Source organism: Dunckerocampus dactyliophorus, chromosome 15, assembly GCF_027744805.1.
Source record: "Dunckerocampus dactyliophorus isolate RoL2022-P2 chromosome 15, RoL_Ddac_1.1, whole genome shotgun sequence".
Classification (NCBI taxonomy): Eukaryota; Metazoa; Chordata; class Actinopteri; order Syngnathiformes; family Syngnathidae; genus Dunckerocampus; species Dunckerocampus dactyliophorus.
The window spans coordinates 16,830,014-16,856,699 of NC_072833.1; the positions used below are offsets into that span (position 1 = coordinate 16,830,014).

Consider the following 26,686-nt stretch of genomic DNA (forward strand, 5'->3'; position numbering starts at 1 on the left):
AAAGACTGACTTATTTAAAGTGGGGGGAAAATGCTATTTTGCTTTTATTGTTTTTGTTGATCCTTCTTAGGGCCTAATAATAACAACAACAATAATGATAACAATAGTAATAAGCAAATACTTCTTGGAATATATTTTATGGAAGTTTATTTTGGGATTTAAAAAAAGAGTGGTCCTCAGACACTGGAGTGTGAGTTTTTCTTGCTGCCAGTCATTGACACTTCTCAGGACCTCATAGTAATAATAATAATAATAGTAATCAAAAACTCCTTGAAGAAAACATTTCAATAAAAAACAGTAGCCTTATGTAAACTGGCCATTAAAGGGTGAAAAGCCCAAAAGTACAATTAATATTTGCTGTGCTTATATTTCAGGCTGAAATACAATACTTATAAAAGATTGACTGGTTCTCATAAAGTGGAAAAGTATTAATACTATATGATATTTTTATAGCAGTTTTTGGAAATACAGTGTGACCTTTTTCGGTCCTGAGGACACTATAGAAAAAAATAACGATGCATGATAATCACCGTTGCTGCCAATCATTGACCCATCTCATGGCCTAATTATTTATTTTGAATAATTAGACAAAAGTATTACTATATATTTGTACAGCATTTTTGGGAAGCTGACATTTTTGGTTGTGTGGTTCAAGTGCATGAGTGAACTTCAAAGACCTCTCAAATGCAATAAAATGTAAAAATCTTAACTTTTGCTCAAAATCATTCACAAGCAGTGTCGAGCACTGCATGGGAGTCCGACCAGCAGTTGCGTCCCTCTCTCTAACCCCACCCCTTCACTCTCCTCCAGGTGGGCTGGTCCTTTTTTGCTGTGACATCACCAAGCGGGCTGGACTGAGCTCAGATGATGGGGATTAAGAAGCAGTGGTGTGGAGGGGCAGTTCCTCTCTTGTAAAATGCTGTTAACTTGCCCGATTGCCTGACTGACTTCGGATTTGCTCAGCAGCGGTTCATGCAGACGGCATGGGAACCGGAGAGTACCTGTGCATCACTTTAGAAGGTGGGGCGCCCTGGGGGTTCACTCTGGGGGAAGGACAAGGTGGGGCATCTTTGATGGTTTCCCAGGTAACTCTCTTTCATTCAATACTTTTAAAGTTAATTACACTTCAAGGTATTTTTGTTGGTTTTGCATGCCTTAGCTGTGTTTTGGTGCAAGATTCCTTACAATCCTTATATGGTCAATGCCGAGGTGGAGGAGGAGAGGCCAGTATGATCTGTTATCACTCAAAAACCAACAAAAAAACAAAATGTAACGGTATGTGTGTTATGCGGGGAATGAATTGTGTCCACTTAAAGCGTTGTTGGCCTTGAAGTAATAAAAGGTACAAGGCATTACAGACTCACAGCCTGATGGATGCATTTTGTCCTTATAAGGAATTTTGTGTTTTTGCCCCTCTCCTGACCTGTGTACAAATTTGATGAGGTCATTTTATTTTTATTTCACAAAAGCCTCACAAGCCTCCTAGTTTTATGGTGGTAAATGATGCACTTTTTTTTACATTGTTACAAAAACAATACATTGTAGTTTAAATAAGAGGACCCTTGCCAGCCTAATAGTACACCATGGCAACCTGATTAAGCAAAATGCCATCGCTTTATTTATTCAGCGGAGTAACCAAAGTGCTTCTTTCATTACTGGTGACAGAATGCAGGGACGCAAAACCCCTGATTTGCTGAAAGAGTGACTTGTTTTACTATCATTTTTGCAGTCTGTTTAAAAAGAGCAGACGTTTACCTTTGTAATGTAAAAGTGCAATTGCTTGAAGCTGCAAAGGCCAAGAAGTGCAGGAAGCATGTTATTGCATGATGCTGTCCATATAATGCATGGGTGGCCAAAGTTCAAAACTTAAAAAAAAATCCTTTTTCTAAATGTAATAAATGCATCGTTGTGAAAAAGTATTTGCTCCCTTCCCGATTTCTTTTTTTTTTGCATGTTTCAGATCATCAAACAAATGTAAATATTAGTCAATGACAACACAATTGAACACAAAAGGCAGTTTTTGAATGAAACTTTTTATTATTAAGGGAGAAATAAAATCCAAACCTACATGGCCCTGTGTGAAGAAGTGATTGCCCCCTAAACCTAAAAACTGGTTGGGCCACCCTTAGCACCAACAACTGCAATCAAGCGTTTGCCATAACTTGCAATGAGTCTCTTACAGCGCTGTGGAGGAATTTTGGCCCACTCATCTTTGCAGAATTGTTGTAATTCAGCCACTTTGGAGGGTTTTCCAGCATGAAGTGCCTTTTTAAGGTCATGCCACAGCATCTCAATAGGATTCAGGTCAGGACTTTGACTGGGCCACTCCAAAATCTTAATTTTGTTTTTCTTCAGCCATTCAGAGGTGGACTTGCTGGTGTGTTTTGGATCATTGTCCTGCTGCAGAACCCAAGTTGGTTTCAGCTTAAGGTCATGAACAGATGGCCGGACATTCTCCTCAGGATTTTTTGGAAGACAGCAGAATTCATGGTTGAATTTATCACAGCAAGTCTTCCAGGTCCTGAAGCAGTAAAACAGCTCCAGACCATCACACTACCACCACCATATTTTACAGTTGGCATCTTTTTCTGAAATGCAGCGTTACTTTTATGCCATATGTAATGGACACACACCTTCTAAAAAGTTTAACTTTTATCTTGTCAGACCACAGAGTATTTTACCAAAGGTCTTGGTGATCATCAAGATGTTTTTTGGCAAAATTGAAACGAGCCTTAATGTTCTTTTTGTTCAGCAGTGGTTTTGGTCTTGGAACTCTGCCATGCAGGCTGTTTTTGCCCAGTGTCTTTCTTCTGGTGGAGTCATGAACACTGACCTTTGACTGAGGCAACCGAGGCCTGCAATTCTTTGGATGTTGTTGTGGGGTCTTTTGTGGCGTCTTGGATGACTCGGAGTTGGGGTAATTTTGGTTGGCCGACCACTCCTGGGAAAGTTCACCGCTATTCCATGTTTTCGCCATTTGTGAATAATGGCTCTCACTGTGTTTCGCTGGAGTCCCAAAGCTTTAGAAATGGCTTTATAACCTTTTCCAGACTGATAGATCTCAATTACTTTCTTTCTGGTGGAGGGGTGGGGGGCAATCACCTTTTCACACAGGGCTATTTACTGTAGGTTTGGATTTTTTTCTCCCTTTATAATAAAAAGTTTCATTTAAAAGCTGCATTTTGTTTGATGATCTGAAACATTTAAGTGGAACAAACATGCACAAAAATAAGAAATCAGGAAGGGGGCAAGCACTTTTTCACACCACTATATAAAAAACTGTACGGTCCTCAGTGATGACAAAAGTTTGTACACCCCTAATGTAATATATGACACCTTTATTTGTAATACTGATTTTTTTCTTTACTTTTCCTGGTTCCTCGTTTCCTGGTTGCAAGGCGAGAAATCCTTTTTTGGAGCAGAGATGTAGTTTGTAGCCTTATAGGGCCTGAGTGGATGGAGTCAGCTCATAAAATGCATTTTATATATAAGGCAGCTCATTTTATTATGGTGGGTGTTGCTTATGTTAGGCTCTGTCATGGCGGTTTGTGCTTATAAAGCAGTACGGTAATATTACTGTTTTTTCTTTGGTATTGCGTGTTTACCTGTCAAGCCTATGCATGGACCATTGGCTAGCATTGTGAGGAGTGTTATTCAGTGGAAACATGGCACGCTACACTGCCCCTTGTTTTACCATCTTCTTTTCTGCAGTAGGGTCCCATCCTATACAGTGCATACCTGTCAACCCCTGGGAAACTCCTGTATTTTTCCCCTCTGTCCTTTTACTCTCCCGTTCTAATAATTTCCCGTAGATTTCCCATGTTTGAAGTCATTCATTCATTCATGTTCTCTGGTACTGCCTGTAACAATGGTGACAGTTTCCACACTTGTGCTACAAACAGGGGTGCCACCAGGATTGAAAAAAGAAATCACACTGGTGCTCCCCCTTTTATTTTTTAAAAAATTACCTATTTTTGGGGCCTTTGGCAGTCATGGGCGCTTGGAATTGTCCTAACTTTTCCTCTCTATACGTCGCCCATGGCTACAAAAATTGTTGTTTGCAATTGTTGACGGTTATGGCCATGTAGAGTATATTTGACCAGCGTAAATGTATCGTAAATGTATTGTTTTAATTAATTGCATAATTTGATTTCTACAAGATTTATGGGTCATTTATGCTTATTTGAATCCTTTATTAATGAGGCGACAGCAGTAAGAAATTACAAGACAACAAAACCATCCATCACTGTAATAACTGCCCTTTTAAATGCATCCAACGTGAAACACCAAACAGTGTCTTCATTCATTATAAGACACACACAGATGAGAATGTATTGTAGCATCCATTTATCTAGCCATCCATTTTCTTCCGCATGTCCGGGCCCGTGTCCCGGGAGCAACAGCCTTAGGAGAGAAGCCCAGACTTCTTGGTCTCCTGCCACCTCATCCAGTTCCATGGGGAGGACACCAAGGAGACTAAGACCTCACTCCCAACCTGTAGGGTGCAATCCACCCTTTTCCGACTGAGAACCATGGCCTCGTCCATCCCCAGAGCTTTGCCGCTGGGGAGCGTTTTGACTACACCAGATACCTCAGCCACGATGATGGACCTGTTTGCATTTGTGTCCTCAGACTCTGCTTCCACTATGGAAGGTATGTCAGTGGGATTGAGAAGGGCCTCAAAGTATTCCTTCCACCGCCCGACTATATCCTCAGTCGAGGTCAGCAAGCCTCCGTCTCCACTGTAAACAGTGTGAACCTGGTACTGCTTCCCCTTTCTGAGGCATCAAATGGTTTGCCAGAACCTCTTCGAGGCCAACCAAAAATTGTGCTCCATGGGCTCACCAAACTTCTCCCACACTCGCGTTTTTGCCTCGACCACCGCCAAAGCCGCGTGCCACTCGGCCTGCCGGTACCTGTCAGCTACTTCAGGAGCCCCACAAGCCATGTACTGTAGCATTTCTAGTGTAAATGTATGTTTATCGACAGGTAGAAGAAGGCAGTCTCGCTTCTAAGGCCGGATTACAGGAAGGAGATGAGGTGGTGTCGGTGAACGGAGAGCAGTGTGTGACGGTCACCCTTTTACGAGCCCACGCCCTCATGGATACATCCAGCAACCGCCTGCAGTTACTTGTCAAAAGGTATAAAAGCTCAATTATATATCACAATCCCTCAACACACATGAATAGAATGGCTCCATAACAGCATATGGCCATCCCCCCATGTACAATGCCAATATGCCCCTAGTAGCAATGAGTAACATAGGAATTACATCAGTACAATTTGATTGGGTGGTATGCTGGGGCATCATTACGTATTACACATATCATTGCTTATCATTTCCTTTCATCTAAACTAAACAAGAAAATTAAACTAATTAATTAACTACATTTTCTATATCGCTCATCATCATTAGGGTCACGGGGCCGCACGATGGCTCAGTGGTTAGCATGTTGTCCACACAGTCAGAAGATCGGGAAGACGTTCCGTCGGGCATCTCTCTCCGTGCATGCATGGGTTTTCTGCAGGTACTCCGGTTTCCTCCCACAATCCAAAAACATGCATGTTAGGTTAACTGGAGACTCTGAATTGTCCTTTGGTATGATTGTGAGCGTGAATGATTGTTTGTCTATATGTGCCCTGCGACTAGTCGAGGGTGTACCCCGCCTCTCGCCCGAAGTCAGCTGGGATAGGCTCCAGCATACCGACTGTGACTAATTCGGATAAGCAGCAGAGAAAATGAATAGATGGATTGGCATCACGGTGACGGGTAAACTGGATCCCATTCTAGCTGAGGTTTGCCAACTTTGGGCGAGTCTCCCTATCCTCCAATTATCCAGCATACCTGGAGAAAACACACAAGGAGAACATGGAAATTCCATAAAGGGATGCCCAAACAGGGATTCAAACCCTCGATCTCTTGACTGTGCGGTCAACATTAGGCCATCAGGTTACCGGGCAGCCTCCTAAACCAGACAATAAAAACTTAATTAAACTCAACAAGTACAATCAACAAGTACAAACTAAACAGTACAACTAAACTAATATAAACTAAAGCAATCTAAACTGACAGTTAACAACAAAACTAAACAAAATAACAAACCAAAACGAAACTAAACAACTAACTAACTACAAACTAAACTAAATTAAACAACAACACTAAAGCAAACTAAACAACAAAGCTCAACTCAACTCAGCTTGTAAATGGCAAAACCAAATTAAACTAAACTAAAGTGAACAACTACACTAAACTAAATTATAAAAATAATACCTCATAATAACAATAGAATTAATAATAATAATAATAATAAAATTTTAAACTGTTTTCTGTGACAGGTCTGCAACCAATGAAGCGTTAACAAGCTGCATGAAGTACAGAAGCCAAAATCCGACAGAGCTCTACATATCCGAGTCCCAGGATGAGGCATCTGATGGTGACCAAGGCATGGGGGGTGTCCCTGTAGACATGGAATGCACCTCTCTTGGAAGTGCCCACAGTATCAAAGGAGATGTCTCCACCAGAGGGTCCACCACTACAAATGAAGCACCATCCTCCATCCGTAAGCCACTGAGCCAGTATGGAGTTGTCCAAGAGAAAGTATCATCAGCATCAGCAGGGAGGGGCCTGGGAAGATCCCAGAGCGGAGCAGAGGACGGGGGAGGTCCTTGTGAGGGTCCTGGGTCTTTTAGAGTCGCTTTCGAATTCCCTTCAGATGAGGGGACGCCCGCAGAGGAGGAGGAGGAGGAGGATTCCGACCAGGAGAAACCCAGCAGGCACCGGGCGAGGCACGCCAGTGAGTACTATTCTCTAAAGGGTCGTTTGATAAATGTTTGATATATGTTTGTGCTTGCAGAAGGTCCTTTTAGTCTTAAGATTCTACAGACATTTTATTTAAAAAGGCAAACTGTAGACTCCTAAAGTTTTTTGGGGGGGGAGGGAGCTAAATATACCCACTGATGCCTGCAGAAGTGTGGCACTTTGACAGACACCAGCATGTGCATGTGCTGCTCAAGCCGTTACCTGATCCTCCTCTCAAACCGAACTAAAAAAGTCAGGACGCTCACTCTCACCGCTCGCAGTCCTCACTGCCTTCAGGTTAGTCTGGGAGGAAAAACTTGAATGCTTTTTGTTCTTTGATGTCCGTGGTCATTTTGAATTTATCACAACACATCTTTAATGCTGTTGGTTTAATGTAGTGTGTTCTCACAGGATTAGACATGGGTCAAAGACTTTTTAAATTGCTTTTGTGCATTTATTGACTTGCAAATGAGACTAGGTTATTGGTATAGCTAATTTTTTCATGTGACTGCATGTATGTGTTCCGCTTCAATTGCACACAAAAAGGTGAAAAGGCCTGTGGTATTATTTTTCTGAGAAATACACCACATGTTGACTTTATTAAACCCAAACAAAAGTTTGACCCACTGTAACTTTAGCATGTTTGCTATGAAATTTGGTACACACCTTTAGGGGACTGACAAACAAACTTCTAAAATTTGAGTAAGACCGGTTAAAAGCATGGCCGCCATCAAGCAAAATATCTTTCCAGGGGCACCAGATGGACTAAGCAACTGTCATTGACCATTTGTCTAATGATTATAACACTTTGAGGATATCTGCATTACATGTATGCTAGCATAAAAGCATTATGAGCACAACCCACAAGGGGCGCCAGAAATGTCAATTACACTCATGTTGGTCTTATGTCATGGTGGTGTTGTTGCAGTAATGACCTTTAGGCTGTCAGTCTAAGTGTCCACCTTTTTTCCCGCAGGGCTCAGGCGTAGCGAGAGTCTCTCTGAGAAGCAGGTGAAGGAAGCCAAGTCCAAATGTAAACGGATTGCCCTCCTCCTCACCACTGCGCCGCCCAACCCCAACAACAAGGGGCTGTTGATGTTCAAGAAGCACCAGCAACGAGCCAAGAAGTACACCCTTGTGAGCTACGGCACCGGTGAAGACGAGCAAGACAGCACAGAAGAAGAGGACGGTGACGAGGAAGGCCATCGAGGTGGAATCCATGTTTTGGAGTTCACCGTCGCAGCACAAGACCGAACCAATTTAGAGGAACATTTCAGCCAAGGCGGGAAAGGTGTGCTGACCATCAGCCTCCAGGATAAAGGTCTCCTTGGGCAGCATAAGCAAATGGAGTGTCTACCAGACACCAAGGGCAAGGGCGCTCTCATGTTCGCCCAGCGGCGCCAGAGGATGGACGAGATCGCTGCAGAGCACGAAGAGCTCCGGCGCCAAGGGATCCCAGTGGAAGGGGTACAGGAGAGGCAGAAAGTGGTAGAACCGTCCTACATGCAGTCAGCCACAGAGGACCACGTGTACATGGATGTGAATGTACACCAGCAGCAGTACCAGCAGCAGCAGTACCAGCAGCAGCAGTACCAGCAGTATCAGCAGGTTCAGCAACAGAAAATGTATCATCAGGAGTTTCCTCAGAATGGCTCAGTCCATCACCAAAGCAGTGAGATGCAGAGATCCCTTAGCAATCGTACTGCAAAGCCCTTTTCGGTACAAAACATGGCCGCCAGTCCTTACTCTACGGTCATGAGTGGCGCCGATCAAGAGTCTACAGGTCAAGGAGAGCAGATTGCCTCCCGCGACGAGCGCATTTCCACGCCGGCAAGCAGGACTGGCCTTCTGGATTCCAAGAGAAGGAATGCCGGCAAACCGATGTTCACTTTTAAGGAGGCGCCAAAGGTATCACCCAATCCGGAGTTGCTGAACCTCCTTAACATGAGCAAAGATAAGAAGACGGGGTTCGAGTCTGGACCCGAGGAGGACTATCTCAGCCTCGGTGCAGAGGCCTGTAATTTCCTGCAGTCCGCACGGCTTAAACACAAGACTCCTCCACCAGTGGCCCCTAAACCCATGATCAACCCCAGCGCCACTCCCTGGTCCCCTCAGATGGACATGCCTCAGCAGCATGCTGAAAATAGTGCATGCCCACCTGCTGTAGCCCCCACTGCTGAGACCACACCTTCCACAGACCGGGAGCCAATCTCTGTTGCCCCTGAGCCATCTCCCCCTCAAGCTGCAGAGAAACAACAAACATGGCCTCCCTCTGTGCCAGAAACACAACAAGTGACACAAGTGCAAGAGGGGAATGCTCACGCCAATTCCTCGCCACAGCCTGATCCAGGAAGAATGTGGGATTCAGCATCAATGCAAACAGCTCCACAGCAATCCGCCATTTCCTGTGGATTCCAGGTACAACAGCCCCAGGATCCACCTCCAACACAGTCCCCTTCTCAACAACCGTGGGCGACACATCAGCCCGCTCTGAGCAAAGTCCAGGCTCAGCCCCCAGCAGCCAATACTTGGCAGCCCTCCTGGACCCAACCAGAGCAAGAACAGCCTCCTGCCCAACCATCCTGGTGTCCGCCACAAGAATCACCACAAACAACCTGGACGCAAGAGCCACAAGTGCAGCCGACCTGGGGACAAGCGCATACAGTGATGCCGCAGCAATCCCAGACTTCCTGGACCCAAGTACAGTCTCAATCGGCATGGCCGCAGCATAAAGCCCAGGCGCAGCCACCTTGGGTTCAGCCAGAATCCCAGCCACAACCACCATGGTGTCAACCAGCACAGCCTCAGACTCCACCACAAGCCTGGTCACAAACCCAAGCGCCAGATCAACACTGGGTTCCCCCTCAGCCTCAGCAGCAACCTCCGATTAATTCCTGGCCTCCGTCGCAACCTCCTTGGACCCAAGCAGCCCAAGCACAGCCTCCAGTCAGTTTGAATCCATGGGCCCCTGTTCCTGCCCAGCCAACATGGACCCAGCAGGCTCCAGAACAGGTAGCGCATGCCACTTCATCCTGGGGAGCAACGCAAGATCAGGTCCAACAGCAATCACCTTGGGTTCAGCCTGCTCGTTTACAACCATCGCCACAGCCCACCTGGCAAACTCCAAAGCCTCCACCGCAGCCTGCAATGAACGCATGGCCTCCAGCTCAACCTCAGACCCCTGTGAATACTTGGGCACCTCAGTCCCAGCAAACACCAACAGCTAACACTCACCCCTTGCCAAAACCTTGGCAACAAAACCGCAGCCCTGCACCACTACCAGCACAGCAGCGAAACTTTGCTAGTGGTCAAAGAGTTTCCTCACCTGTGAACCCCTTGGCAACAATCTTGAACCCATCGTCTGCTGGCTCGGCTTTCGAGATGCCAGCTGTTAAGGGAAAAGGTGCCGACATGTTTGCCAAGCGGCAGTCTCGTATGGAAAAATACGTCGTGGACTCTGAGACTGTTCAAGCCAACATGGCGAGCCGATCGACGTCACCTGCCGCTTCCTTACCCAATGAGTGGAAGTACACCCCTAATGTACGTGCGCCACCTTCTCGGGCTTTTAACCCCATTCAGTCCCCTTCTTATCCCCCAGCAGCATCAAAGCAACCCCCTTCCAGTGGCCCGGTGTCAAAATCCAAGAAAAAAGGCAAACCTGCCGCAAAACCGCTCAATGTTATCGACGTCATGAAGCATCAACCTTACCAGCTTAGCGCCTCGCTCTTTACCTACGGTCCTGCAGCAGAGTTTGCCAAGGAATCCAAACTTAGTTGTTCACCTCCTAGCCATCAAGCGCCACTATATGAGCAAATGTCCCCTGATCAACCAGCTGGGACCTTTAGTCCACCATACCCCCAGCAGGCTTACGAACCCATGCAGCCTATGCCGCATGATGGTACCTACCAGCCAACCCTTTACCCCCCTTCTGGTCCTTATCAGCAACCTCCAGGTGGTCCCTCCTGGGTAGCATACAACCAACAACCCAATCCCCAGTACCAACCGCCTCCGGTCCCCTACCAAACAGCTGCTAATCCACCTTACCTTTCACCTGCTTACCAGCAGCCTCACACTAACATCCCCCATAGCTTCCCTGTAGCTTCCCCACCTGAGTCCACATCCGGGGGAAACTCAATCGCCGCCCCCAAACCTAAATTTACAGCAAGAAAAAGCTCCGCTCAGGTTTGGAAGCCCACCGGTATTGAGAAAGAGTGATCTCAGTCGCATTATGTTTATTGGAAGGATTCATGTAATTTTAAAGCTTTAAAGTTAAAAGAATGTAGGGGGGTATGATGGGTAAAATAGGACAGAATTTTAGAAAAAGAAAGACGGATGATTGTATGTACTTAACGCTCTGTAAAAAAAAAAAAAACAAGCAAAAATACAATCATGGAAAAAATGATTAGACCACACGTTTCTTCAGTTTCTTGTTCATTTTAATGCCTGGTACAACTGAAGGTACCTTTGTTTGGACAAATATAACAATGACAACAAAAATAGCTCATAAGAGTTAACTCTTTTGGCAGTACAATGCTATAGCTATTCATGTAAGAACTTAAATGATTTTGGTTATTATCAAGAAAACCTTGGAAGTTGCTAGATATCAGCTCTTAAATTAAACTCTTATGAGCTATATTTGTTATCATTATATTTGTCCTAACAAATGTCCCTTTAGTTGTACCAGGCATTAAAATGGACCAATAAACTGAAGAAACAAGGGTGGTCACATCATTTTTTCCATGACTCTATATGGAGTTAACGTAAATGTTTGCAATTATACAAGTGCAAATCACCAAAATTTGCTGAAGTTTAATTCAAATGAATATTTCCTTTACCTCTCGCAACCCTATTGAGGACAAGCGGCATAGAAAAAGATGTATGAATTTCCTTCACCTGTGAGTACAAGCCTCATGTTCGAAGCTAAAACGGTGGCAAAAAATGGTGGTGTTTGCAAAGCCAAATATTTTAGAGAGGTGGTAGTTTGACAGCCCTAGAAGCGTCCTTTTTGAACCTTATAAATGTTATAATAATAATAATAGTAAAATTATTTGATTACTCCACTGTCTTTTGCCTTCATGCAGCACCTTTGTCAAGTGACTTTATTTTAAGCGTTTTTTTTTTCCTGCCAGCTGTTGCGTCATGCTGGATGTTATATTTAAACCACGGCTGACACATAGCGGTCTTGAATTTCAACTTGAGCCAAACTAATCGACCATATAGCTTTATCTTTGCAATGGTCTTCATATGAATAGATTGCATTTATTTATGTTTTGCAATTTGCTTTTTTTGTTCCCTTTCTCCATTTTCTTTCCCTCCTTAGTGTGTTCTCTTCTTCACGATGCACTTTCCTGTATACCATTCACTGCAGTGCCATTAAAAAACTTGTATCCTTGTTTGGCTTTTTCTTTCTTTTGTTCCCTTTGCTGCATGTTTTTTCCTTACTTATTTTTTTTTTCATGCTCTTTTCTTTTTTACATCCTCTGCCATTCTATATTATTTACAATTTGAATAAATTATTGCATCAAAAATACAAATATAGTACATTTTTAGCATACAGTTTTTGTGTAGGAAATACATTTGGACAAGATAGTTTACATACAGTACCAGTCAAAAATTTGGAGACACTTCCTGCTGCTATACAGTGTGAAGGTGTCTCCCAACTTTTGACTACTGCTGAATATTCCTGCACTTTCTACCTTGTTAAGTAAACAAATGCAACTACAACTACTACAACTACAGGCTTTAGAAGTACTACAGCAATACTAGCAAATACAACCACCACTACAACAATGACAACTAACAGCTGAAACAATAGCTACAACGACCAAATGTATTTAGAAATGATGTAATAATTGATTTACTTTTCTAATACACTAGTGTATTTCCTTTTCTCCTGTGCGTTCTAGCCCTTGTAATTCTATCTTTCACCACACGATGGCAGCTCTGTACTTCCTGTATGTGTTGCACAGTAGTCTGGCTTCAAAAGATTATTTATTTTCATGCATAAGTTGAACAAATAAGGATGAAAAAAAATTCAGAAGTCACAGTTGCCTCACATTTACTAAAATAAACTACATTTGTGGTTTTTAGGTAACTGGGAGGAGCTACTCTCTTTCCCCTCCAGCCAGAGTGTCCTCCACAGCCCATCGGCATCCAACCCGGGCATCCAGGCAGGTGTCCTCCTGGCTGGAGAAGGCCCCCAAACCCCTCACACCATGGGAGGCCGCATCCCGCCATCCCCTGGGTCTTGTGGATGAAGCCTTCGCCATCCAGGACCTCCAGCAGAACCTGGCCTCCAATGTTCACCTGGCAGCCCAGCGCAAACTGGTCCCCGATCCGCCGCCAGAGTGGAAGGCAAGGGTGTCCTTCCAGGCCTCGCAAAAGGGCGGAGGCCAGGCTTGGAGCCACAGTAGGGGTGGCGTCTCTGGCATAGGTTACGGATCCCTGCCTAGACAGTGGCAGGCTCGTAGGCCACCCTCAGTGGGGCAGCAAGCATACAAGTCTGTTACTGGCGTAAAATATAATTGGAAGAAATAGGAAGCACTTTTCAAAACATTTAATTTGTTTTATTTGCATGCTGTAATTAAACAAAACACAGTGAGACTTAGTTTTTAGAGGGTTTTTTGTTGTTGCCGTGGTTGCTCATGTTAAGCATGCTTAATGACCCACAATTTTTTCCCTTAGTGGCGTCAACTCACCTATATGGGCATGAAAGATGCAGCCTTTCTCGAAAAATAAAGACAACCATTGCGCCGTATGTGCTTCTTACATCCTCTTTAAGGTCGAGAGGAGGGGCTTGTGTTCCTATGGCAAACATCATTGCGTAAAGACACAACAAGAGGAAAGGGAGAAACTTTGCAAACTTTTGACTGTAGCACACCCAGCTACTGTAGTGTAACAGCACCGGCCAAGGGACTGTAGTGCTCTAAATTTAGACACTTGTGAGCTACAGTAAATACTGATGACGACATAGTGACACCCACCCTTCCATCCACTCACCCACTCAGTCAGGGAGCCCCCCTATGCCGTGGAGTGTACCCACTTGGTTCACACTACTATCTAGGTTCTTTTGCCACTTCCTGCACTCCAACAGGTGCAACGACAGACCCCTCTCCAAGGTCCTTCAGGGCAGGTAAGCAACCACCCACAAAGGTGCTAATTTGTCAATTTTCTGAATGTTTCATTTTTTCTTCTTTTTAAAGAAAGTTTTGTGTAGAACTCTCGCAAAGTACTTCCTCTGATACTTATTATGTATTATTTTCCGCCAATTCACCACATGTTGATTCCGGGGGTCCTGACACCTCTGCTGACAGTGTCTTGATGAGCATGTGCGAGCAGTTTAACAGGCCAAGATTATTTAAAGAGATGTGCTAACCTTGCCCTTTTCAGTCAGTCAGCGCTTGGACTACATGTGCCTGATGTCACACGTGCATTGTCGTGTGTAAGTCATGCTTGCAGTTTGTGCCAATTCCAAATCCCAGGTGCAGCCATGTCGCTGTTCTCCACCATGACGAGGGGAGGGAGCGGAAACTTCAGGCTGAAGCGATCTGCAGGGAGGTGCAAGCCCTGGAAGGTAGTTTTACACCCCTTCCTTCTATTCTCTTCCTTCTAGTTGTACAAAAGTAGTAACTTTGAGTGCAACAAGTCATTTTACCCTCTTAGATACTTAAATACTCAGTATTTTTCAATTTCCAACTTTACCAAATTATAAAATTCAAGGTTGCAAAAGCAGCCATTTTACCTTTTTGGTAATTATAAGTACATTTTCCTCTTTTTTTGTTACTTAAAAAAAAAAATTAGGATTACAAAGGAAGCCGGTGTGCTATAGTGTTTCTATTGATGCTAATGTACTAGTTGTAAATGTCTGAGGTATAAAAGTAGTAACTTTGAGTACACCAAGTAGGGGTGCTTCGATTAAAATCACCAGCCTTTAAAAAGCCTGACCTGCCTCTGATTTTGGCCGATATAAATTTTTTTTAAAGTAGCTGACAACATACACCTTCAATACGACAGAGTATTAGGGCCACATTGGGAAAAAAAAGCTTAGATTTCGTGAATAAAGTCGCAAATTTACGAGAATAAAGTCGTAAATTTACGAGAAAAAACAAAACAAAAAAACAATCGGTATCGGATCGGCAAGACAATAAAAAAATCGGATCGGAAGCCAAAAAATATGACTCGGGAAATCCCTCCTAACAGCAGGCCGTTGCCTGGCTCTTTAGATTACCAAAAGAGTTACCGTCCGTTCCTTGAAGTGTACTCATATATCTCATATGATCAGTGATTGTCCCAAAGTTAGAAAAGTAGCAATTTTAGCGTTTTAGGTACTCTAATATACATTTGGTATCAGAAGTAGGATTGTCCCTTGAGGTTTAGTGTGTTCTGTACCTCATTTGGGCTATTGCTGTCTCCAAATGATAAAAGTCAAGGGCACTAAACTTGAGGACATCAAGCTAGTTTATCCTTTGAAGTACAGTAATCCCTCGTTTATTGCGTTTTTTGATGTTCCAGACCTGACTGTGATAAGTGAATTTCCGCAAAGTAGGATTCCTTCTTTATAAATTGAATATTTTCGAAATTATTGCATAAAAAACCTGTTTACAACCTTTTGAATACAGTTTTCAACATTATTAGAGCCCTCTAGACATGAAATAACCAGATAGTCACCTTTACATTGACATTACCCAATATAATAGACATAATCAGAGAAAATAAGACATATTAGAGATAAATAAGACATAGCAAAGACTCACACGTTACCATTGGGAGAGTATTTTTTGTTATTTTTTTTCTGGACAAAGTATTTCCTATGGTGACTATTGTCTCAGCAATGTAACATTACTGACACCTTGTGACCAGTGCAGACGACAACATATAATGTCTTTGAATGTGTCTTCTGTATGCCTCAAAATATTTGAATTTTCGTTCATTTTGACATTTTTATGCTTTAAAATGCTTAGGTGCTTTAGGCCAAGAGTATGCAAAATGTACTTATAATATTTTTTTTTTTACAAATGATAGGCCGTAGTCAGCCACGAGACAGTGATAATTAATTCATTCATTTGGAAAAACTGAGAGTGAAAACCGCAAAATTCAAACAGCAAAGTGGCAAGGGACGACTGTACTTTGATATACTGTAATTTTTGGTGAAGCAGGATTACAAAATGAGTCACCGTGTGTGCCTTGAGGTATGGCGTCTGCAGATGTACCTCACATGGTCAATTACTGTCTCCAAAATTAAAAAAGCCAACTTTGAGTGCATGAGGACATTTGATCTTTTTCAGTACTTTGATATACTTTGGGTGTCCGAGGTAGGATGTTTCACGTTAGCTGTAATTTTTCTATATTTACACTTATTCACTCAAGCATACACTTACACGCACGACCCTGGCTATGAATACTTTTATGGCTCAGTGTAACCAATCCCTTTGTCGTCTTGACCATGCTATTTGAGGCGAGGACAACTGCTGTCTGGCAATGGAGGACGCACTTAAAGTCGCTGACAGCTGAGAGATACTCGTTACCACACAAAGTGCTGAACTTGAATGGATAAGTGGGTACGCGTACACTCAAAAAGTATCTTGAAGAGGAACCAAGCCGTATGACCCTTAAATGTACAGTCATGTACTTTTCGTGTCAGAAGTAGGATGACAAATGACGTCTGCGCTCATGTACATCATATTCTTTCCTCTTCCTCTTGATTTTATGCGGAGACGTGGAGATGGATCTGGGCAAGAAGGTGAGCGTGCCAAAGGACATCATGCTGGAGGAACTGTCCCTTGCCTCCAACCGAGGATCTCGCCTCTTTAAGATGCGGCAGAGACGATCGGAAAAATACACCTTTGAAAGCATCCAGAATTACAACAACACACACATGAATGTATGTATTATTCTTAATATTATTATGTTCTATATTATTATAGAAACAGTATTATTACGCCCTAATGTTGTGCAAAAACACCAGTCAAAGATCCTCTATATCAGGGGTGTCCAAACTTTTTCCAGAAAAATGATATTTTTGTAATATGCTTAGAAGCTATACAGTATATATATTTTGTGATATAGGCAAAAGCGCGTATTATTTTTATATATATTTTCCACCACTTTACTGTTGCTTTTTTCCTAAATATTTCACATTCTTCTTGAATAATCTACTTGTAATATTATGCCTTATTCCCCTATTTTTACCTGTTGTCATTGTCATTATGTTGTAACTTTTTCTTTGTTTTGTTTGTTTCTCATAACATTACAGCTTAAAGAAAAACGTCTTTTTCCTTTAATATTTCGCCTTCATGCTACTGAAATTACAACTTTTTCTCTTAATATTTTTTTACTTTATTCTTTTAAAATTCCTTCTGAGTTTTCCATTTTTGCTGTTTTTAAATTTTTTTTTGTTAAATTATATTTTTAGAATGTGCAGCGGGGCGATAATGAAAGACAGCCCCCAGGCCGCACTTTGGACACCACTGCTCTACAGTATATAAAGGGAACGTTCTGCGGGTTTTAAGAACCTTTTAAGGACCTCCTGTGTACTGTTCAGTGACTGTTGAGGTCTGTACAAAGTAATGATTACACTAAAAGGAAGCCCCCCTCCTCTTACTTCCCTTCCTATCTTTGAAGTGACTCGCATATTTCTACTTTGTTTATTGCTTGAGGGGAAATGGAGTGGATTTTGTTTCAAGTTTTTCATCAGGAAGTTCTGGAGTAAATCATCATAAATATCTTTCACACAGATGAAAGCTTCGGCACAGTGTCCCTAATGTCTTAGTCGTTGTGTTTCTCATCCATTCTCCTAGAACACGGTGGACTCTCTAGCTGATAATTCCACAGAAGACTACAATACTGACAACCAGGCCTGCACAGTTGATACCACTGAAATGGTTCCACATCCAGACGCTATCGCACCTGGTATGCAACACATGTGATAAAACACATATCGCCATGTTACTGACACTTGTATTACGTATACAAAATATGTATACTGTATACTGTTTTTGATACATATTTCATAGTTTCATAGTTTAAATTATTATTATCATTTTTTATGAAGCTGTAGTTTTTGGTTGCATTTTCATTAGTCTTAGCACATCTAAACTATCATCAGTTGCTTCAGGTTTTTTTCTCACAGCACTACGCTATTGTCGGAATCGACTACCTGTATGTGCTTTGATCTTATTGTCGTTTAAAAAACTTGTATTAGTATTAGCACATTTTGACTATACTGGGCTGTTTTTGGTAACATTTTCTCTTATGTGCAGTACTACGCCAACATTTACTTGTATTTTGTGGAGTGGAAGAGCATCGACTGCATCTTATGAATGTACGTTTAAAAATATGACTGTGCCTTTTTGTTGTTGTTTTTTTTTTTTACTTTAAGCATAAGCCCATTTTGAATGCACTCACTTATTTTCAACTGCATTCGTATGTTTACGATTCTCTTACATGCAGGTGTGCGCTGGCATTGGAATGTACCACTATGTGCACTGATGTTTTTAGCACTGTCTGCTTCAGATTCTCTTACGTACGCTATTACGCTAACGCCGGAATCAAGTGGAACTGCCTCAATCACAACTTCTTAACTTGCTTACTAATTTTTGCCATTTCAAAAACTTTTAGTAGAATCAGAACATTTTGATTTCACTTGGCTTTTTCCGATTCTCTTACGTACATTATTACTCTGAAATCGGAATGGAGCGAACGTTGGGATCCAGTGGAAGTGCATTAACCACAACTTACTCATACTGTATAATATGAATTATCTGAATTTTCAAAAATGTAAATGTATTACAGTCGTCCCTTGTTTATCACGGCCAATTAGTTCAGGACCTGACTGCGGTAAGTGAATTTCCGATAAGTAGGATTAATTGTTAATAACTGGAATTTTTTTGTAGTTTTTGAATAGAAAACGTGTTTATAACTTTCTAAATACAATTTTTTTTTACCATTATTAGAGACATGTAGACATGGAATAGCACCCATATACTGTATATATATATATGGGTGCTATTTGGGTGCTATATGGGTGCTATATATATATACAGTATCTAAACTTAAGAAAGGGTTGCAAATGGAGTGGGGAAGAAAAACAAAATAAGGCCCTATTCACACAGGAACGCTCCTGAGATTTTTTTTTTTTGGTCAGTTAGTCAGAATGTCGACGGGGGTGAGTCATGGCAGTCCAAATATTCAGATGTTATGTTGGCTTGTCATCCAAGCTCGGGTCAGTGACATCATGGTTTTCGTGTTGGCTGTCTACACCAAAACGACAAACTGGCGTTTTCAGATTTTCCCACTCTGGAAGCCGTTTTAAAAAAAATACTGCTTCAAGGCACCCAGAACGCCGTTTCCGTGTAGATGGGAGGCTGAAACCATAAAATATGTTGCCATTTTGACCTGAAAACGTTTCCGTGTGGATAGCCCCTAAGAAGCCCAAAACTTACCACTTCCACACGGAATAGGAGGAGAACTTATTTTCACTCTGTCATGCTGTACATGCCATGGATGACTACATGCAGTGTGACGGTAATGAGATAATGTAATGTCATGTCTCATCAATTTTTTATGTCATTACTGATGCTTCGTGGCCAGAATACTACATATAACTTGTATTTTAATACTTTTTGACTAATAATGGGCCGTAGTCAACCATGAAACAGTGATTTATTAATGTTTATTAGTGTTTATTAACTTATACATTTTTGGAAAAACATGATAGAGTGAGGGAGCGATAATTGAATCGTAATGTAGCGAGGGACAACTGTACACAAAATTCTACCATATCTACAATACACGCTGTTTTTTTTAATAAAAATACATGTAAATTAAATTCATGTTATTTATTGTTATTTATTTCCATTTTTTGTTTCTGTTAAGCATCTTTGGGTATCCTGAAGGCCAAAATACTATTATTATTACTATTATTATTAAAATACACAGCAAACACATTCTTTAAATCGCATATGTTAATAAGCTAGAGGCCTATCCAAGCTTCTCCAAGCTGGCGCGTTACATAACGTGGGGCGTCGTGTCACATCCAAACCTCTCACAATGAACAATCCCCCTTCCTGAGTTTATGTTTTGTCCTCTGGGGGGAAGACACAGAGACCAAACCGAGCTGTGGGGACATTTTCTTTTCTTTTTGGGTTTTTTTTCAGAAAGGATCTCGACCCAGAAGATCATCTCAGCTCATGGAATATGGTTCAAGCGTTCTGACTTTACCACATGCACATCTAGCGTATGTCAAGCAAGGTTAAAAAACAGGAAATGCTTGCCAGGGGTGTCACACGCCGTAAATGTACTTAAAGTAGATTCTGAAGCTAGCACGGTACGGTATGTAAGAGAAAACAGCCGCTGGAAACAGCTGAGTGCTGTTGCGAATAAAAGCAACAAAAAATTTGGTCATAGATTTAAATATACGTATGTAAGTAAGTTGTGTTCGATGCAGTTCCACTCCTTATAATGGTTCAGACGCGAGCCTCATTATGTACATACGAAAAAAAACTTTAAGCCAACTGCAACTGAGATATGCTAACACTAATAAAAAATAAAAACAACAAGATGTTTGGTCATTAAAAAAGTCCACATTGCATCAATTTAGCTCACATAGTGATAGATTGCAACACTAGCGTTTACTGTATGAAAGTGAAACAGAACCACGCGGCTCTTTCCAATTTTCTTTCGTATAATATTAGGCTGTTTGAGATGTGCTGATGCTAATAAAAATATTTTTTAAAGTTTCATTGTATATTCATTGTACAGTCTTTTGAATATACAATTTTTGTTTTGTTTTGGTTGACACCGCTAGACAAAATTGTTGATTCCAACGCGAGCGTAAGACATTATGTAAAGAAAAAAAACTGAAAGAGCCGAGTGCGGTCAAGATGTACTGATAAAAGTATAAAGTGGTGTGAAAAAGTGTTTGCCACTTTTCTGGTTGGGTTCTGCAGAAGGACAATGATCCAAAATACACCAGCAAGTCCAGAATGGCTGAAGAAAAACAAAGAAGAAAAACTTTGGAGTGGCCTAGTCAAACTCCTGACCTGAATCCTATTGAGATGCAGTAGCATGACCTTAAAAAAGGCGGTTCATGCTGGAAAACCTTCCAATGTGGCTGAATTACAACAATTCTGCAAAGATGCCGAAAGAGGCCAAAATTCCTCCACAGCGCTGTAAGAGACTCATTGCAAGTGATCACAAACGCTTGATTGCAGTTGTTGCTGCTAAGGGTGGCCCAACCAGTTATTAGGTTTAGGCGGCAATCGCTTTTTCACACAGGGCCATGTTGGTTTGGATTTTTTTCTTCCTTAATTATAAAGTGTTTCATATAAAAACTGCATTTTGTTTTTTCAGTTGTGTTGTCATTGACTAATATTTACATTTGTTTGACGATCTGAAACATTTAAGTGTGACAAACATGCAAACAAATAAGAAATCAGGAAGGGGGCAAACACTTTTTCACACCACTGTATAAAATAACACTATTTGCTACTTATTTATTTAATGAGCAACTATATATTTCATCGCCTTTTTCATTACTTAATAACTAATAACCACTGTCTTTGCCATGCAATCATCCCAGGGTACGGAGGTCCCTTGAAAGATGTCGCACCGGAGAAGTTCAACAGTACAGCGGTCCCAAAGTCCTACCACTCACCGTGGAAACAGGCGATCATCAGCGACCCAGCTTTGGCTGAGACCCTCATAACCCACATGTCAGAGCCGGAAGCACCAACAAACCGACCAGGCTACAAAAGTTTCAATCGGTGAGATAAGTAACTGTCTTATTCAATTAACAGAATGGTCCATGTTTCATTTGGTGAGATCAGTAACTATCTTGTTTGATTAAAAGAATGGCTCATTAAAGTCCCCCCTTCATTAATCACCTTCAGAGTGGCAACTCCCTTTGGTGGCTTCTCCAAGGCACCCCAAACTGCACCCTTCAAGAGCCCAAACGTAGAGTCCACCCTACCCGAATACCCTGAGCTCAAAGTGGACTCTGCACCAGGTCGCCCCACCTTTAACAGGTCTGCCCTAGGGTGGGTGTCCACAGAAGCGCCGGTCACCCTCTCCACTACCGTTTGCCAGCTCCCTGAGTCAGATGACCTTTGAACCTGTCATGCTGTAACTGATGTTGGGTTAAAAATATATTATACAGTAGTGTATAATAATGTCAATTGTTTTGTTTTTGCTCAATAAAATTGGGCCCAATGCAATATTTCCCATTCCACTTCACTTTACTCCTCTTCACTCCATTTTAGTACATTTCACTTTACTCCACCTCTGGGACAAAAATTGATGTGGGGATCCGCAGCTCTAACTGTGCCAACTCGCCCGCTCTGTTGTGTCGAGTCTGCAGTGGCATGTTCGCGGGCTGGCCCAAGAGATTTCCATCCATCTGTTTTCTATGCCGCTTATCCTAATTAGGTTCGCGGGGGTATACTGGAGGCAGGGTACACCCTGGACTGGTCGCCAGCCAATCACAGGGCACATGTAGACAACCATTCACACTCACATTCATACCTATGGACAATTTAGAGTTGCCAATTAACCTAACATGCATGTTTCTGGAATGTGGGAGGAACCCGGAGTACCCGGAGAAAACCTACGCACCCACGCACGGGGAGAACACTCCACACAGAGATGCACTCCAAGCAGAGATTCGACCCCAGGTTTTTCCGATCTCCTGACTGTGTGACCATCATGCTAACCATGCGGCCCCCAAGAGATTTACTTATCGTAATTACCAAGGCAAAGTGCAGCAATAAATATATCAATAAATAAATGGCCATCAATCCATCAAAAGCCTGATGGCCAGTCCGCCCCTGTATATAGTCCACATCATGTCATAGTGTATCAGTTGGATGACACCTGTACTTCCTGAATGGCTGATGTCACTAACAGTACACATTTCCTGTATAATTTACTCTACTGTGGGGGAAATATCTTTAGTCTGCATTGTCCAAGCTCTGTATTCTTGTATTTATAATAGACTAAGAGACGCAACCATGGTGAAGGAAGTGGCCAAATGTTTACTGAGGTACAGGAAGCTGCCATTGCAAATTTGGGTTTGGAAACCAATGAAATCAGACTATGGGAAAATTCGAGCCACATCATCCAACACAACAACATTCAACCAGTCAGTCCGTCATAGATATTTTTGAATGGCCACATGGTGGCCTAGTGGTTAGCATGGATGAAGCAAGGAAAAATCCTATTTTAATTGTACTCAGCTGTCGTTTCCTCCTCAGGTCAGAATATGTCAGTCAGATGAGCACCCCCATGTTGCTCAAATCAGGTGGATCAAACCAAACGGAGTAGTGAGGGGGGTGAGCTGACCGCTGGGCGTCAGCCTCCATGCTAGTTACAAGGTAAAAGAGTACATGACAACAGTAATTGCTAAAAAATAAAACTAATTTCATTCTTAATATTGTATAATATTGGCTATATCGCAGGCCAGGAGTCTCAAACATGGCATTTCACTATGAAAATGTGAAATAAAACCGAGGAAATTGTGAGTCAATATCGATGTGATGGTGGGAAACGATGTTTAATTTGATGTCATTCATTTGTGTCAACAAAATGTGAAAAAGAGAAACTCGAAGCCATCACTACCCAAGTTAGAAAGAAGAGGAATGAAGAAGAGAAGAAACGGGCCAAAGATGGAGCTATGCCATCACTTTAAGTATACCATATTATGGAATGGATGTGATCAATTCAACTAACATTACTTGGTGGCTGTCAGCTAACTGTGGTTCATTTGTTTTCTTGACGGAGAGTTTTAATTGCGTGAATAATATATCCAGTAGTCCCTCGCTATATCGCGGTTCTAATATCGCTCCCTCACACTATATCTTGGTTTGTCAAAAGAGAATTAATCGATTAATGTTAGCTGTTTTGTGGGTTGACCATGGCATATTATTAGTCAAAAATATTGAGAGACAAGTTATATGTAGTATTCTGGTCACTAGGCATGAGTAATGTTATGAGATTACATTAGCTTTCACGCTGCATGGAGACTGGCTACTGAGCCAGCAGAGCAGAGTCGACATGCCATGGCTGAGATCAGGTGAAGAAAAGGTCCTCCTCTCATTCCGTGTGGAAGTGGTAAGTTTTGGGCTTTTTTGTCCTTCCTCCCCACTCTGTTTGAAACACTTTCTTAAGTTTAGAACAAAATAAATTGGAGAGACTAACTTGTTAGCTCGGTAGCTTGCTATGCTAGCAGTGGCCGTCTGTTATGTCCCTGTAGTGATCCCGTATCTGCGCAATGCGATGTAAACAAAGAATAATAGGAGTGTAAAATTGACTATTTGGGTGTTATTTCATGTCTGCGGGGCTCTAATAATGTTAAAACCCATACTTAGAAAGTAATAAGTTTTATATGCTCTAACTACAAAAATGTTATGTTTATTACTATTGAATCCTACTTTGCGGAAATTCACTTACTGCGGCCGGGTTTGGAACCAATTCACCGCGATAAACGAGGGACGACTGTACTGTATTTCAAATGCAAATTAAGGGGTGCTCATGAAAAGAGGCGGACAAAGGGGGGCGGTCCGACCAGGGTGTCATACAAGTCAGGTCCAGGGTGTATACTGTCTCTTGCCCGAAGTCAACTGGGATAGGCTCCAGCTCATGCATGACCCTAATGAGGACAAGTGCCATAGAAAATGAATGGATACATTTATGATTTTTTCATTATTTTTTACAGTACTTAATAAAAATAGAGAGTTCTGCACTGCATGATACAACCTATCCCTCCCCCGTGTTAGTTTTTTGTTTGTTTATGTTTTGACTATCCAGGATGTCAGTACATTTGTGTGATATTGTCTTCTGCCATGTGACTAAATCCAGCATCCACATTCCAAGCTTCAGTAGGAGAACGCTTGGAATGCTACCACTCCCTTTCCCACAACCCCCCACACCCCCAATCTTCCCTCCTTTCTTGTCCAATAATGAATTCCTGTCAGTGGTCACTTTTTGGAAGACAGTGTGTGAAGTATGAAGTAGTACTGCCAAATCACCTACTGAATAAATGTAATGCCGCTCTACATTAATAGTGTGTGAACTCTATTTGCACTCTGTTCGGAGCGTTTATCACAAGGCACCAACGGGAAATAATATTGGCACAGGCTATTGGACGTGGGGGGAGGCGGGGGCAGTCAGACAATTCGATTATTAGTGTCTAACTAGTTTCCCCTCAGGCTTTTTTCACTTGGCATGACGGAGACACTGCACTCCAAAATAAGCTGTGAGCTCTTGTTAATTCAATACATAAAAATATATATATATATTTTATAGGCATTATGTTATCCAGGAACAAGAAGGTCAAATGTATTTATTAATTGAAGCATACAGTATATGTCTACTATGGCTGTCAAAGTTAGCAGTTTCCTTTAACGGCACTTTTTTTGATGTGCGATTAACGTGTACACTTCCTGTTTGACCCTCGGCCGACGCTGTAGTTTGAGGAAGCAGCGGTGGGTGACCTGGAGCTACAAGCGGCAGCAAATATTGAGCAGAATTGAAGAAAAAAAAGAGTACTTTGATTAGTACATTTAGTTTTAAAGCCCTGGCAGATGGCTCTTGCAACAAGACCAAAGTTATTTGTATCTACTGTCTATGATTGGAAATGTCACGGACTACGTTGTCGTCCAGTTGCCAGAGAGAAGCAAGAAGGTACTGAAGCACTGCCGGTATTTTTTATTGTCATTTTTACAGTGTTACCTTGGCATACGAGTGTCCCAAATAAAGAGTGTTTTTTTAGACGAGAGGTGTCTGTGGGCTGATTTTTTGCTTGGAGCTAAAATTTGGGTACGAGCTGCTAGTAAATGGCAGGCATAGCTGAGGACAGCTATGTAAGAGCTGCTGTCAATGTGACCATGGCTAAAGCGCTAGCAGCGCTAGCATTAGCAGCACACTAGCTTGTCATCAACACATCAGTAAAACATACGTACGTTACAGCAATCTAATTGATCTTTTTTATTATGTATTGTGTAAAACTATGACAGGAACAACATCAAATTAAACGCACAAAATGAATACAGGCCCACCATCCACCTGTATGACCCTGGACCTGTTTTCAGAGAGGTTGTGTACCGGACAAATATGCACATTAGCACTCAATGAGGTAATCAAGTCTTACCTTTATGCATTCACACATAGTATCAGCATTTGGGTGCAAATATGAGGTGAAGGAAAAAGAGTAAAAATACGGTATAGTAGTGTGAATTTCTCTTGGACATGAATAAAGTATTTATCTGTGCAGCGTGTGAGAAGGTGCGTTCAATGACCATCAAACAAAGTGGGATAAATCGCCGCTCACGGAAACATGGATTTAGCGGTATATTATTTTTGAATAAAATAATGGCCCATATTTCCAAAATCCTTTACACACTATTTGATGTGGTTATCATTGTAGTTGTGTATCGAATCGTTTACCACAAAGAGATTTACATCCCTACTTGATATAGATAAAAACTTTTTTCATCTGCGATTAAATGCAATTAATTATGAGTTAAGTGGACAAAATGTGATTAATCGTGATTAAATGTTTTAATCAATTGACAGCCCTACTATGTAGTTATAGGGTATATACATTTTTGGTTAAAGAAACAAAACAGTACAGTACAGTTTTTTGTTTTGTTTTTTTTTTTTGCTCCAATCCCGTTTTTTCTCCATTAACCTCCACTCTGCACTCAACTGTACTACACTGCACACCACTCCACTTTAATCACTGAACTTCATCCAATCTATTCTATTCTACTATACTCTATCTCACTCCACTTTACTCCACTGCACTCCATGTTACTCCACTCCACTCGACTCTACCCACTCCCATTCACTCTCCGCTACTGTACTCCACTTTCCTCCACTCCACTATACCCCACT

General features: G+C 41.9%; 2 protein-coding genes across 5 annotated transcripts; both read left to right on the forward strand.

Annotated features, from left to right (window-relative positions):
* Window positions 1-938: 938 nt before the first annotated feature.
* LOC129168313 (synaptopodin-2) lies at window positions 939-13,351 on the forward strand. 4 transcript variants are annotated; one of them, XM_054753436.1, is made up of 5 exons: window positions 939-1,085; window positions 4,990-5,141; window positions 6,337-6,794; window positions 7,776-10,339; window positions 12,890-13,351. In XM_054753436.1, exons 1-5 carry the CDS (start codon window positions 984-986, stop codon window positions 13,334-13,336), a joined length of 3,723 nt encoding a protein of 1,240 aa, XP_054609411.1. In that variant the 5' UTR covers window positions 939-983; the 3' UTR covers window positions 13,337-13,351. The 4 variants fall into 4 exon arrangements, with proteins under 4 accessions (XP_054609411.1, XP_054609408.1, XP_054609410.1 ...); XM_054753433.1 differs by lacking the exon at window positions 12,890-13,351 and having other exon boundaries at window positions 7,776-12,882; XM_054753435.1 differs by lacking the exon at window positions 12,890-13,351 and having other exon boundaries at window positions 999-1,020; window positions 7,776-12,882.
* Window positions 13,352-13,792: 441 nt separating this feature from the next.
* On the forward strand, window positions 13,793-25,043 carry LOC129168314 (myozenin-2-like). Its single transcript, XM_054753438.1, has 6 exons — window positions 13,793-13,931; window positions 14,281-14,372; window positions 16,513-16,679; window positions 17,596-17,707; window positions 21,378-21,561; window positions 21,688-25,043. Exons 1-6 carry the CDS (start codon window positions 13,822-13,824, stop codon window positions 21,905-21,907), a joined length of 885 nt encoding a protein of 294 aa, XP_054609413.1. The 5' UTR covers window positions 13,793-13,821; the 3' UTR covers window positions 21,908-25,043.
* The last annotated feature ends 1,643 nt before the right edge of the window (window positions 25,044-26,686 follow it).

Excerpts from the sequence above, each read along its gene's own strand:
- LOC129168313 (XM_054753433.1), top strand. The coding sequence starts at position 984 with ATGGGAACCGGAGAGTACCTGTGCATCACTTTAGAAGGTGGGGCGCCC. Across the intron at positions 5,142-6,336 it reads CTGCAGTTACTTGTCAAAAG|GTCTGCAACCAATGAAGCGT; the intron begins GTATAAAAGCTC and ends TTTCTGTGACAG. Across the intron at positions 6,795-7,775 it reads GCACCGGGCGAGGCACGCCA|GGCTCAGGCGTAGCGAGAGT; the intron begins GTGAGTACTATT and ends TTTTTCCCGCAG.
- LOC129168314 (XM_054753438.1), top strand. The coding sequence starts at position 13,822 with ATGCCGTGGAGTGTACCCACTTGGTTCACACTACTATCTAGGTTCTTT. Across the intron at positions 13,932-14,280 it reads TCCAAGGTCCTTCAGGGCAG|GTGCAGCCATGTCGCTGTTC; the intron begins GTAAGCAACCAC and ends TCCAAATCCCAG. Across the intron at positions 17,708-21,377 it reads TCCAGACGCTATCGCACCTG|GGTACGGAGGTCCCTTGAAA; the intron begins GTATGCAACACA and ends CAATCATCCCAG.